At 36.7% G+C, this 15714-nt stretch overlaps 1 protein-coding gene across 6 annotated transcripts in view; it reads right to left on the reverse strand.

The window, feature by feature from the left end:
• The window catches only part of LOC117417043 (ras GTPase-activating protein nGAP-like), an 89058-nt gene that overhangs the window by 33332 nt on the left and 40012 nt on the right, over positions 1-15714 (reverse strand). For 5 of the 6 annotated variants that reach the window (XM_059034890.1, XM_059034889.1, XM_059034887.1 and 2 more), the window contains one exon: positions 14961-15087. In XM_059034890.1, coding sequence (XP_058890873.1) covers positions 14961-15087 — 127 coding nt within the window. Of the gene's footprint in view, positions 1-6307; positions 6416-14960; positions 15088-15714 lie in introns of those variants that run through there. The other variant, XM_059034891.1, reaches the window with a different exon arrangement.

The following is a 15714-nucleotide window of genomic DNA, read 5'->3' on the forward strand; positions in this document are numbered from 1 at the left end:
TGGATAAGGGCGTCTGCTAAGAAATAAATAATAATAATAATAATAATCCATAATAGTAGTGCAGTATTTCATGTTAGATTTTTCTCAGTTTTTCACTAATTATATGGAAAACTACAATGTGGTATGCAATTCAATGTCAATGTAACATTATTCAGTAGGTTTCATTCGATCTACGAAGCAAAATTTGTTAATTCTAGGGGTGATGCAAAACTTTTGGCCATAGCTGTATACTAACACATACATACTTACAGACAAGCAATGCATAAGATACAGTCTAATTAAAGAAGAATTACCACAAAGTTGTATTCTACTGTGAGTTAAAATTGCATATCATTTGCACTACTCTGACACAAATGCACAGTACAGTACAGCAATAATATCCAGCTGTCGATGTGGCTTGTCTTTCAAATTAACACAGCACTTGTTTCTATGATGCCAGAGTAGATTCATCAATCACAGACCAACTCCCAGTAGAGGACACATTGATCTATTCCAATGGAACTGAGCTGCTGACTGCCAACAGCAGCATTACGAAATGTGAGTGAACTTGGCTCATTAGTAATACTTTTTTTAAATAAAGTTATTAAGTCGAGGCTGCTCACATTACTGCATTACTACACAGTAAATAACTTGACAGCTGCCAATGGTAAAGCGATAGTACGACGGTGACAAAGATGTCACTTGTCATCATGTTATGCAATGGAAACGTACACTGCCAACTTTTGATTTTGAAACCAGCAGGAAAAAAAAATAAAAGATAGAATACATGTTTCAATATTATTTTATGTGACAAAATGTACAATATGTTTCCAGCTAACAGACATACTGTATGTTAAAATGTTAGTAAAATTAATAATACAGTGACACCAGGTCAGATTTTAAAATTAATTTCAGGTGATATTTGCCACTGATGATGGGATCCACAACCATGGCTTTAAATAAACAATTGATGGTGCACAGTTGTCAATTGCAGTGTTTCCTTTTTTCTGTGTTTCCCTACTTTCTCAGTTTTATTCGAATGTAAAACCTCAAGGTACAGAACTTCCATGTATTGTACAATGTACAATAATACTGGTCAGGTGCTTGGATAAAAATGTACATGCTAACTTACAAAATGTTTTGACTGTTTGTTTTAGTTAGCCTATTACAACAAGTTTAAATAGTTACCTCACAGTCCCTTGCAGTGCAAACTTTTTAAAATACATTCATGTGAGAAAGAAATATCGTATAGTACACTTGGTACACTGTAATATTATAGCAGTAAAGCAGCTCAAAGTGGAATTACTGTGTAACCTTGATATCCAATTGTGATAGAGGGCATGAATTTACAACAGTAAACCAATTTACAACATCACTTTCTTTAAGCAGCTGTTTCTTGTTTGTGGTTGAGGTACAGTAGGTGTATGGTTGGTACTGCATACTGTTGTGATCCATTTGTCTTTGTTGGGGATGGAAATTTTTCTCCCAGCAGAAAAGAAGAAAAAATAAGTCTGAGGTTGGGCATATTTTTTAGCCAGCTATATTACATGAATAATTAATTGAGCCCATCCATGCTTAATATCAAATATCACTGCAGTGATGGTCTGTGGATTTTAATGTAAGGACAGACAAGGTGAAAGCAAGATAATCTCGTCAAAGATTCAATCATTGAGAAAGCCAATAAAATATTCACAAGAGCTGATTAAGATGATAAACCGACAGGGCTTCTCAGATGGTATAACAGAGGGTTTATTTTAAAATCTGTACTGTAAGATTGGGTTGTAAAATGGAAACTGAACCAATAAACTCAAGTATATATTTTGGATATAATTATCTGCTATGTACAGTAGCCTATACAGTAGAAAGTGTTGCCAGATATACAGTACTGTAAATTCTTATTGATATATTTACCTTATGCTTTTTCTCATTTATCTTATTTTATAAATCTGGACACATACAACTTTAGGCTACAACAGTGCTGAGCAGGTGTTACAGTATGAGCAGAAAAAAAGTTGCCAAATGCTTCTTACAGAAATCTGAATGCACTGAGAATTAAAATGGAATATAGAGTTAATGACAATATCTAACTTAGTTTCTAGATTATTATTATTATTATTATTATTATTATTATTATTATTATTATTATTATTAGGCAAAGCAAGTTTAAAGAATTACATTTTATATGTTAATCTTCAGCGAATGCATTTGTTCTATGAGAATGCATGTTCAGTTTAACGATAATAAAACCTTAGGATGCATTTATTGGTGCTGGCTTATAAACCTGCATTAGCTGTAATCAAGTTACAAGCCTCCCTTTCCATTATGACAGATTACACATCTTAACCGTTTTGAAGAAATCTTTAACAAAGTATTGATTACACTATGTAACACAATTTTTGTTCCTGGGTAGTAAGTGTTATTTCCTAATTGCTTATGCCTCAAAAGTATAGGAAATGGCTATTATTCCCCACAAACTTTGCTTTTGTGACCAGGAGTGATATTTTGAAATTGACCTATTTCCAATGAGAAAACGGGCGAATTTGTGTCTTTTCGTTCACATAAAGTCAGAAAAAAAACAACATATGAATCCAAATTAATATGTATTTATAATAAAGTAATACAAAAATGACTACAAAAGATTTAGAAGTGAGTAGTTTTTCGAGATTTACGATTATACTGTAAATCACTTTCACGAATCAGCCCCCAAATGTAGTCTCCCATCATGTTTTCGTTATACTGTCCTTCATTGACAGCTAATTCAGGAGCCGCAAAGCCGTGCTGCTCCATAATGGTAACAAGTACCCATCTCTTCCCCTGGCTCACTCGGTGCACCTCAAAGAGGATTACAACAGCATCAAGACCTTGCTGGACGCCTTGAAGTATGATGAGTACGGCTGGGACCCTCGGAAGGTGCTGATGCCACCACTGCACATCAATTTGGGCCTTATGAAACAATTTGTCAGAGCTCTAGATAAGGAGTCGGCAACCTTCAAGTACCTTCAAGACTTCTTTCCTAAGCTGTCTGAGGCAAAGGTCAAAGCCGGTGTCTTCGTCGGACCACAAATAAAGAAGATCCTGGAGTGCAATGAATTCCCCAAGAAGCTCACTAGTAAGGAGAAAGCGGCTTGGAACAGCTTTGTCGCAGTGGTTCGGGGCTTCCTGGGCAATCACAAGGCCAAAAACTTGAGACTCTGGTGAAGAACTACGGCACAATGGGCTGTAGGATGTCCCTCAAAGTCCATATCCTTAATGCTCATCTTGATAAATTCAAGGAGAACATGGGAGCGTACTCGGAGGAGCAAGGCGAGCGCTTCCACCAGGATATACTGGACTTTGAAGGCCGCCACCAAGGACAGTATAACGAGAACATGATGGGAGACTACATTTGGGGGCTGATTCGTGAAAGTGATTTACAGTATAATCGTAAATCTCAAAAAACTACTCACTTCTAAATCTTTTGTAGTCATTTTTGTATTACTTTAGTATAAATACATGTTAATTTGGATTCATATGTTGTTTTTTTCTGACTTTATGTGAACGAAAAGACACAAATTCGCCCATTTTCTCATTGGAAATAGGTAAATTTCAAAATATCACTGTCCTGGTCACAAAAGCAAAGTTTGTGGGGAATAATAGCCATTTTCTATACTTTTTAGGCATAAGCAATTAGGAAATAACACTTACTACCCAGGAACCAAAAAAAAAAAAAAAATTGTTACACGGTGTTATTCAAAGCACCGGATCTATTCTCAGGCAGCAGGCCTAATTCTAGTAACAGAAAGCAGAGTTGGGTGGTAGGATGAGAAGTGAGATGTTTAAAGGGAGTACAAGCTACAGTTCCCAGAATGCACAGAAAATCATGTTATACTGACCAGCAACAGATGTAGAACAACTCCTTAGGCAATTGATAGGGACATACTAGTCCTGTTTAATCGCCACAATTTTAAAGCTTCAACAACAGCAATCATTATCACACATGCTGACCTACAGAGTCTATTGTACCCCACTTCAGGGTCAGCATATCTGTATCCTAAAGACAATTAAAGACACTTGCCAAAGAAACTGCCGGACATATACTGTAATGAGAATAAAGTATGAAATCACAAAGTAACACAGGTGTCTCTGGGGTTAGAATTTCAAGCTACTGTACCTGGGATTCCGGATTTTAACCCCCAGTTTTAGTAATGGGGGTACCCTATGTAAATTGCAAAACTGAACTTGAGGTGAAAAGATTGACAATGTGATAAAGTCTAGTCACTACTCAACCTACACCCATAAAACATGCCTAGGAGGGACTAGTACAGTATTCCAAGAATCTAAAGCACCCTGCTTTTGCCGGTACAGAACCTACAGTTCAAAGCCATTAAACAAAGATTACACATGATTATTAGGATTATGTTCAACAATACGGCCACTGAAAGTTCACAGCACAGATTATGAAACTCCAAAAACATGTTCTATTTTTAGTGTTCTCATGGTCCCCTTCAGATACCAGTTGAAGGACCAGCCTTTCCACAACAACAAACAGGAGTTGAAGAGACTACAGTAACACTGCCCGCTCTGTTGGGAGAGCATACAGGATTTTTCTGGATTACAGAACTATTCCTCAAGATTTCCCAGATAACCCCCAATACTGACGTTCAACTCAAAGATCCAATTTAAAGATCTCAGTTTAGCAGGAAACAAATTTACTTCTAAACCTAATTTCAGAGCAGACAGACAAGAGAACACACTGATCTGAGACAGTGCTACACAAGTAGCCTAAAGTACTTGTGGGTTTACGTATTATTTAACTCAAATTAATAAATTAGTGATAAGAAAAAAAAGAGTTAAATAAGAAAATAAGAACAATACAGTACTATAAGGAATAATGTACTCAGAAGACAAATAACACAGATTACTGCCACACGAAGGCATGTGTTTTTGTAACTTGTGTTTTTGTGTTTCATTGTCATTGTCATTGTCAAGGAATCAGTACCCTCCCTGCACCTGAGGCCCGGATTAACCCAGCCTAACACCCAAACTGCGTCTACTTTTTTTTTTCCCTGCGCACTTGCTGATAAACCAGGCAGCCAAACGATTTGGGTATGTGTCAGAATCAGTTACAAATGTATTAAATAACCTTAATTGATTCATACTGTACTGTGTCAATCGAAACCTGCAAACATGTGTCACCAGACAAGATAATCTTTTTTATTTAAAAAAAAAAAAAAAAAAAATGTTTTAACAAATTCAACAATTATTTATAACAGATATGTATTTATTAAACTATTTTTTTAAAATAGGTCAGATATATCTGTAATCATCAAATAGATTCAACTTTAACCATGCATGATCGTTGAGCAGAAAAAATGAGTGATGTTTTATTATTATTGTTAATTATCAATATTTGGCAAGTGACTACAATAAATCACCTTTTGAGTACACATTGAGTGTTCAACGTAATTACAGCAAGAAAAGAAAGGACAGAAAAAAAGTTAAAGAATTGTATGTTTTCAACTACAGGTCTTTTCTTTTATTATTAAACTTTCTACTGCCAATCTGCAAGGACCACTGTGGAATTACATTCATTAACGAACTTTTGGCATAATGATTCAAATATACAGTGTTATGATGTATTACTCAGCAACATATTACACAGCCTCCACTTTGTAAACACAGGTGCTGTATTGTTTTCCTTTTGTTTTGGTTTTGTTTTACAACAGGGATATCTGGTAAAAGTATAGTGAGAAATAAAGCATTCCTTTTTATTTATTTTTTTTACAAAACAAGGTGGTGGAAAAATGTATTTTTCTGAGGGGAGTTTTTAGGTGATCAGGGCAAGAAGTGCGAAAAAAACGAACCACTTTAAAAAGATTAAAAAATTATAATAATAAAAAGAAAAAGAAAACCATCTTAAAAGGAAAAACAAACCACGCTGTTCTTGTTTCAAAAGCAGCACACTGCAACTTCCACTGCATCAATGAGAGACTTGAGTCATAAAGACCGGCAAAAGCTACAACAGCGACGCCTATAGTATCGAACCACTTCACTGTCATACTGTGAATTACATTAAAAACCTACGCCAATCACTTCTTAGCATTCCCAAATGTAACTATAAAAGCGTTATCGTTACCTGGTCAGACACGATACAATAACGAATCCGCAATTAGATAGAATAAACAACGTTCCCCTCTACTGTAGATAATATGTTCTGCTATAAATCTTCAAGTACACTTGTTTCACAATTTATTGTAGTACTTGTTTTTTTTTCTATCTTCTTTTTAAACGCGTGATTTTTGGTTCCCCCCAATAATACAATAACAAAAATACAATAAACAAAAATTACCTGTAAACTGCGTGAATTTATGCTGATGTTACACGCCCTCCATGCTTGCACCACACTACTTGTGCAACGATCACAAAAGTTAACATTTCTTTCTTGCTCATTATCCAGCCTCTCTGCCTGCCTCTCTCACCCCCAGACAGTTTGGAATGTAGAAACGCCTGATCCCAAGCCAGTCAAACCCACTCAGCTTCTATTCTCTTCCTCGAGCACAACAATAGCAGCGTTCCTATCTCCAAATCTGAATGCAAACACACACACGACGCGTGCATTAAATGTCTACTTATTGCCAGTTAGTCCGTCAATGTAAAAAAAAAAAAAAAAAAGAAACGTTATACAGTAAGTTCAAAGTGTATAACCTGCCGCAAAGTATCCTTTGCACTTGGCGTTAGTTTGTAACTCTTTAACGCTACCCTTTACAAGAGCTGTTTAATAAACATATTGCTATTTTAAAATCAATCCATTTAAATCTGACGATACTTGAAAATCCTGTTTAAAACATGTGTTTATTTTTTTTACGCGAAGATAGTTTACTTTTAAATTGTTTTATACTTGTCAAAAAAAGAAAAGTTTAAGTACAATACCATATACTGTTTATTGTCTTTCTAGTCTGCCCGTGTCGTTCTTTTGAAATGCATACCGTCTAACAACAGGGCTTACTGCACATGTATAATAATACATACTGCACTAGTCTGTGAACCCATCCTCCCGCAAAGCTCACAGCGCAGTCATGATAAAACAGCAGTGATGCAGGTCCTCTGAGATGCACAGTGCGTGACTGAGCGGGATAAACACAACACTCATGTGAATATTGGCTGTTGGTTACATGTCAAAGTAACTGTTACATTCAAAACACAAAATTCAAATTAAAAACAAGGAGAGTCACATTACTAAAATAAAACAAAAGAAAAATGGCTTTAAAATAGCTATTGTGCTGAAGCCAGTACCTGAATATTCAGCACTCTGCTGAAGTACATACTCAGATTGACAAGGGGTTAAAACTTCTACTGTGCCAGACCTGTCTCTTTCAACACAGGCTTTGTAAGGATGCCCAACACTAGCAAAAGGGGTAAACAAATGTGTTATAAATATAATTCTTTGCTGCATACTGATGGTGTCTTATACTGTTGGAGGTAACTACTCACAAACCAGCGGTACTGCATAAGCTAAATATTTCCCAGTAACTTGAGATGTCACATCTGCAACAGATCTGCCGACCCTCTCTGCCTCATCAATCGCAAACAATCAGCACTTACAAAAAGAGTCTTCCTTTCCGACAGGGACTCTGAACACAGTATTCCACTGTGGGTACTCTGCAGCAAAGGGGGTGTAGGATTTACAGCCATACATCATACAAGGCTTTACTGGAAGATAAATCATTTAGACAAACAAGGCACGTCATGCTTCCAGCACTATGCATCTATAGTGCACTGAACCGTGGCTCATTCAAATACTGAGATATTCAAATGCATCAAATTTGCCAGATCTAAACCCTATGTGATTCTTCCGTACCCCACGCTTTCCAAAGAAACTCACTGGACACAACCTGGCTTTTCCCCCTGATCCTCATCTTATTGATTTTCCAATTATAGTGGTAAACATCAGATATATGAACACAATGATGTTTCAGTATGGAACCAACTGTATACTTCTAGAGGTTTCATCGCATCTTAGAGCATTCCTTCCCAGGCTTCAACAATGAACTGATTTTATCTCAAGTTATTTGCTACAGTTAATCCATAACTACTAAACACTCAACAGTGATGAACTTAGAAATACTAAAAGAAACTAAAATTCAATAACTATTTCCAATTTCTTGGCGCTTCTAAAATGGAAGCTTGTACTATAAGACACAGAAATTCTTTGCTGTATACCATGTGTTGGAGTCCCACCTTATTCATAAAACCACCTGGATGAATGTGTGGGATTAAGATAGATAATAAATGAATAGAAACAGCTGACCGAAGCATAGCACAAGACTAAGGCTTATTTGAATTAGACAATATTTACATGGGGAATTACAGAAAAGTTTTCTTTATACCTAAAACTGTTATTCACATGTTATGGTATTGTTGTAGGAAAGCTGCATTTTGTCCTTATCAAAGCCCTTTAAAAAAGACGAAGTTTCCAGAGATACAAAAAAAAAACAAAAAAAAAACACAACCATATAGGCTACAGTATTCCTCCACTCTTACTTTATTGTGGGAGCATATGAAATACAGCAGTTTAAAAACATTTCACACAGTGAAACAATTTTAAAAGCCATGAAGGTCACAAGTACAGTGACTGGCACAGGCAGGGATGTGAAAAACAGTTGAAAGAAATCTCCTGGTGTGACCAAGAGCGGTGGCAAACAACTGTATCTACTCTTCCAGTAAGTAATGTCTGCAGTGGTTGAGGTGCCCCTATGAATTAGATTTTACATCTCAGAGAGAAATACTTTTAAAAGCTGCATGGTCCCACCAACACGTTCAGTCTTGCACTAAAATCCAATTCATGTGTGACTGCTTGCTTACATTATTACAGTACATAATACAATTAGATTGAAGCGGCTAGACTATCACCTCAGCTTGGTCTAACTTGGGTAACTAACTTATAAATAACTGTATTGTTCAAAACCACCCATCTTGAGGCCATTCAAAAAACCTCTCTCAATTAAATTATATTTTTATTTAGACTTGATGTCTTGAATAATGTGGGTATTGCTTTAGAATACTACATACGCACCAATTTTGCAATTAAGCAACCCGAAGGATTACTGTAATTTATGGATTGGAGAATTGTGAAACAGATCCATGGCCAGCATTAACTAAGCCTTAGCTTTAGTCACAACTAAGCATCACCGGACCAAACATGATGCCGATAGACTGAGGGACTATACCATAATTCCTACTTAATTTGAAAAATAATAAACCACTGGGATCAGAGTTAGTTAGTCATTTAATCTCAGGGGTGTCAACACACACTATAACCCATAGCTCTTGCTTGACTAAGCTCCTACGTCACCTTGAATTAAGAAAACAGTGGTGGAGATTGAGAATTCGGCTCTGTTTACAATGCACAGGGGTTAGAGAACTTCATCTGTAAGCCTGCGTAGGGAAAGAACATGACATGACAACCAGCTTTTTCAAACCACATGCATTTCTGTAAAAGAGCAATAACCACCACCCACAAAACAAATCAATTCCTAGACAAACAGGGTACAAACTTCAAGGCTGTTTTAAAGGCCGGAGGCAATTGAAAAATCACTGTTAAAAGCACTTCAAATCAGTAATGCTTCTGGGATGTGTAGCCCTACACCAGTGATGCGCAAAGTGGGGGGCGCCGAGAGTCAGTAAGGGGGGGCACGACTAGAATTAAAAGGGGCAAAAAGTGTAATTTTTTTATTTTAATGTAAAATGTAAATCGCATATTTTTTCCTAGATTTAACCAAAGAAAGTCCAGATTTAGCAAAATACATAAATGTTAAACACATTCTTGAAACGCAGAGTGTAGCAGCAACTCTGTCAATCAGCATGGGCTTGCATGTTAGCTTCAGATTTAGCTTGTAAAATAAATATTTTTTTAGATTTAATTGCTAACCTGTTTTTCAGATGCATGGGTAAATGTTGATTCGCCAATTTAAAAAAAAATAATAATAATAAGATTTAAGTTGTATGTATTTTTTCATTGATTTATTTGTTAGAAATGTTAGCTAAATTTGACTTGCCAAGTGTAAAAAAACATATTTTAATTCACAGACGTATTTGTTAGAAACCCAGATTTAACATGTCAGCTAAATGTTCACTCGCTAAGTGTAAACAAAAAGATTTATAGACTGATTTTAAATGTAGAATTTGTGATACGCTTATGTATTTAGCTAAATCTGTTTGGAGTTCATTCTAGAAAAAAATACGCAATTTACAAGAAATCGGGAAAAAAAACATCTGTTAAAATATAAAGGTAAGTTCTAACGTTTTAATATTTGTGTCAGTGGGGGGTGTGAAATTTTATCCTAAAAAAAGGAGGGCGGCATATAAAAAGTTTGCGCACCACTGCCCTACACCAATGCTTTACAAGATTGATGACAAAATGCGTAAATTGCACATTAACCAAAAAGTTCCTAACAAACATAACATAATATTCCAGGGATGGAAATAAGGCACTCTTAAATAAGACAAACTAAGTACAGGCTAGAGTTCATGTAATTCTGGAGCCACAAGCAGAATCAAATTGTGGAATGCAGTGCTGCTAAGCAGTGTGGGATCAAAAGAATATTTGTGGCACTTCAAGCAATGACACACGAACAGAACAAAACTATTTGAGAAATAGGTCTATTTCTAACGCAGTAGGAACTCTATTATTGAAATTTCAAATAAAATCGAAAATTAACTTACTGTGCCGATTATTTATGAAAACAAATGTGTAGTTTTGAAATGTAGCAAATGCACTGTTTTTCACCAGATAATAATTGCATTTTATTTAAAAAATATAATCCTGCGTATGCAGGTATCTGTAAAGGACTCTGAACCAGACACCTCAGTATTCCACTGAAAAAGCAGTACCATTTATTTTTTTTTTAACCATTGTTTTCACAGTGATCACAAGTCATATAAGGGCAACTGTCACTGCATAAATGTTTCACCGCAAAACCTGCTTCGTAAATCAGGCATTTTTGTCAATGGCAAGCTTAACATTGTCATAAAAAATAGCCCCAGTGCTCCATCTTGTGAACCTTGCTGGCTCTCAAATGAAGCCGGCCACAGAATAAAACTGAAATCTGGAGTCTTTTAGATCCTATTTCTAAGCAACAGTGGCTGCTGCAATAAATTCACATGGTCTGCAGCAATGACTTGTGTTTGTCACACGGTGCTAAAAGCCTGTGTAAGCAGTCAGTGCATGCAGTTCCCCCCTCCTCCTGCTGCACTGAACACACAGGTCCTGCAGGCCACAGACCTCACTGCCCACTCCACCCAGCTGGGTCAAAAACATACAAAGAGCTTTTCTGTCTGTTGCTTTGAATTCCAAACACAAAGCACATGCCCACTTTCCCAAACATCTTCACGCAAAGAACTTGATTAAAATAAATCAGCATTCAGTTATTTTGCAGTCTTCTTTTTCATACAGTAAACCAATGAACTATTGTTCAAATCACACAAGCTATTCAGAGTAGACCTTTGGTATTTTATTCTGCTTCTGTGCACTCGGCTCACTCAGGTATTAAATATACAGGAAACATGAGGAGTGCAGAGAGAAAATGAATAGCACATAAAACACACTGGAAAAACACTACAGAAGAAATATACTGCATAATCCCATATTAAAGACATGGACCTGTAACAAGGTGTTAATCTATATGTATTAAGAGAATATTCATAGTCCCTATACAGCAGGTGTTCTGGAGTACAACAGCACCATCTTAGTACAAGTTTTCCTTAAACTGTAGAACGTGCAGCACTGGCTGTCAATGTTAATACAGCGCCACTGTATGCCAACTGAAGCCAGTGCAAATACTCGAATTACACTGAAACACTTAAATATAATTTGTGACTACAATAAAACCCAGTTAAAATGCCAGGCAGCTGTTCTGGGGGTTTTGTATCTGTCCAAAATTATTTCAAAGTTAAAAAATCTGACAGAGAATCGTTATGGTTTAACAGTCATTACAGCAGTATCAGTATAAAAAAATACCATTGCAAATCAAAACATGGTTTGTTAAAACGAGTCATTTCAGAAGCAATATGTCAGCAGTAGAAGTAGTAACAATTGTATGTACCAAGCAACAAACTAGATGACAATACAGTATGTGTACAGAGAGAGAGAGAGAGAGAGAGAGAGAGAGAGAGACAGAGAGAGAGAGAGAGACAGAGAGACAGAGACACAAAAAAACCTGGATTGCCAAAGAAAAAAGGCTGTGCTGTCACTGTGATCTGGGAGAGGTAGAGACAGAAATGCACTTCCTGTTACACTGTCCCCAATATAAGCAAATCAGGGACAAGTACTTCCCCAAACTGGCCAATCAGGCCACAACATTCCAGCTGCTCTCTGACTTGCTGCCAGTTCTGTGGGGAGAGGAGCAGCAGACAGCAGAGCTAGCTGCTCAGTATGTAGCTGCCTGCCACAGCCAGAGAGACAGAGAGACAGAGAGACAGACCCTGGTGTAGACACCCTGGAGCACGGGGACCAGGCACTCATGTGCACCCATGTCCACTGTAAATACAGAGAGGGAGGGAGGGAGGGAGGGAGGGAGAGAGGGAAATGGGAGGGTTGTTGTTGTATTGTCTGGATTGTTTTGTGATAATGTTCATTGTTGAATTGCTTTGGCAAAACTCAATTCCATTTTGTCATGCCAATAAAGCATTTTTTTTATTTGAATTTGAATTTGAATTTGAGAGAGAGAGAGAGAAAGAGAGAGAGAGAGTTAGTTTTGAATTAATGTACAGCCGAGAAAGGGAGCATTGACTATTCAAGATGCAATGCCAGTTTTTACAAAATGTTGAATACATTAATGATCAAATATATTCCTTGTTTTGAATACAAAGACAAATGTGATTTCCTTTAAGTAATAAACATTCATATTTTAACCACAAAAAGGGGCATACTATGCATTAACAGACCCATAACTCCTCTTTTGAGATCTGTCAGATCCTTCCCAAGGTGCTAAACACTTTACTAAAACTGGCAGATACTTTGAGGATACATTTATAAAATATTTCACCAGAATAGTCTGGAGAGAAGAATGACTCAATTCCATGAAAGTTCTTGTTTAGAAATAAAAAAAAGCAAAGGAATAATAGAAACTGGTTAAACTTATATTCTTTTGTCATATTTAAATGACCGTCTTATCCCAAAGCAAAGAAGACATATACCTTTAGAACTAGCTACTGTAACAGTTACAATATACACATACAGCTTGAATTCAAATACAACAAATCACTGCTGATCAAAGAACAAAAAATATCTAATTTTCCTGAGCACATTCCTACTAAAAATTGATTTGAAATCAAAAGTATGATAAGAGTAGTCTCAAAGTTATATTTTATGAGGAATTGCACTTTTCCCTCCAGTCTGAACAACAGCCCGACTTACCTGATTGAAAACCACACAGAATGTATCTTGGCATCCCGTCCATGCTTCTGGTCCCAACAGAACCAAGACCAGGTGTGATCTTCATCCAGTTAGTTCAATTTATTACCAGTGCTGTGTCAATCAAGCAACCAACCCATGTCTGTTCTCTTGCGTCTGACATTACTACAACTGCTGACAACCGGTAATGACAAGGAATACTGCCTCACCACACAGGAAGCATAAAGCATAAGGCTTTCAGTGACATGAGGACTATGCGGTACAGCACAAGAAACACAACACTGCACGGCAGTTACGAAATTAAACAATCCAACTTCTACAGCAGACTGTCCATCATTTTCAGTAGTGATTTATAAAGAAGAAATATAGCCATACATGGTCTTAAATAACCAATACACCAACCCTTGTGTACCAAACAAATACTGAATGTCAACGTTCACTTCTAGTTTGCAATCTGCTACTGTATGGGCATGGCAAATATAACTTGGTACCCCTTCACCTCAACCTAACCTGTTTAACATAATTCTAGAGATCAGAAAACTTCTGTATGACAATACAGTATTATCACGAAATAGTGGAGAGTCCAACAACTGTGCAAGTGCAGCGGATAAATTCTCAGATGGCCTTCAATCAAGCTGTAGTGAATAGACACAGTGCTCAGCATTAAATATTGTACAATAACAGATGACCTCAATTAGTTAATTAGTGATTCAAATCATTCAAAATTAACAATTCAAATAGTCATCATGATGTTTGTAAACAATACTATTAAAGTTACAATACAACTATTTCAAAACATGTATATTTATTTTACTTTATAAATCATACATTTCAATATTAAACTTATTGGCAACACAATTTAATTATATTTTCCAAACGTATTCAAAAATATTCATGGCTGCACCTACCCCAAAAAAGTCTTCTGATTAATTAAATCATTGTGTTACCAAGCACAATTATCCAATAATGTATCTATCGGGCTAAAGCAGCTTAAGTAATATTCTTCATCCTTAGGACTCAGGCTATCCAATGTAAAAATTCAGAAACCTTCACGGCATAACAACAATTTTTGTCTATTACCCCCTCTAGTGGGCATCCTAGTTTTTTCTATAATCATCAATCTTAACACAGATGCCGTACGTTTAGCTTCCTTAAAATGTTTTCGCTTCTGGAGAATTTAAATTTTCCCGCAGGAATGCGGGTTTTAACAGGTCCTGCAGTTTCAACAACATACAAAAGTCCACATGGACATTTTATCACAAACCATATAATCAGAGGCACATGTAAAGTAATCCTGAATATAATATTTCCATCCAGAATATGGATGGTGGGAGGTCTTACATCTAATCACAGTATTACACTGTGCATAGTGTCCGCATGGTTTATTCCCCCAACAGCTCTTATCAGAGATGTGTCTTGGTTACCATCTTTAGTTCTGAATGTGAAAGTACATCTCCCAAGTTCTTCCCTCGTTTGTAAAACATAAGTGGTGGTTCATAGAAGATCGATTCTAACTTTTCATTCTCAGCAATTAAATGCTCACCATCCCATTCCTAGCTAAGGCTCTATAAAAAGCTTGTCTCTGGCCTACCCAGCTTTGCAACACCCTCAGGTTGGTACTCCGGGAACTGCCCCTCTGACGGCACGCTGACTGTCCTCCGCAGGCTTCTCCTCTTGGAGGAGTCTGATTGGCTTTCATGGAGCACTTCAACCGGCATCTGTGATGGAGAGAACAGGACCAGCGGAAATGAGAATTCTGGGCCCACGTTTTCCCGTCCTGTTCATGCTACCGGTGATGGAAACTAACATAGTTAATGTGGGATCAGTCTGCGAATCTCATGGAACATTCCGTGGATGGCAAGAGATACTGGTTCACCCTAAACTACGTTTGCTTTTTCCTGCACATTATTTACATAGTCACAGATCATAATTCTAATTTAAAAAAGAAAAAAGCGTCTAAAAAGTGTAAGAACACCAACTATATAAACACTGATTCTTTATACAGAAAACAAGTGTGATTCCATAGGACAGTGTGTCTTAGGTTACTAGAGTTTACATGGGTTGTACATTATATTTAAATTCACTAGAGGAGACGAAAGCGATTAGAATCTCTGCTGTTCAGCGGTACGGGCTGGATTTTAAAATCTGTTTAAGGAGTTTACTAGCGAGTAATTTACTTGGTGTGTTTTCGTTGATCTACTTTGCGTATTCAAGTACATAATGCATTTTTCTGAATGAATCCGATCCATACAAGTCTCCCGTTATATAGTAGTGTGAGCCGAGCCAAGTTTCACATTGGCTTTAATAAGAAACAATGTTTTGTACCAGTTAAGTGTGGCAAATTG

Source organism: Acipenser ruthenus, chromosome 12 (assembly GCF_902713425.1).
Source record: "Acipenser ruthenus chromosome 12, fAciRut3.2 maternal haplotype, whole genome shotgun sequence".
NCBI classification, from domain to species: domain Eukaryota; kingdom Metazoa; phylum Chordata; class Actinopteri; order Acipenseriformes; family Acipenseridae; genus Acipenser; species Acipenser ruthenus.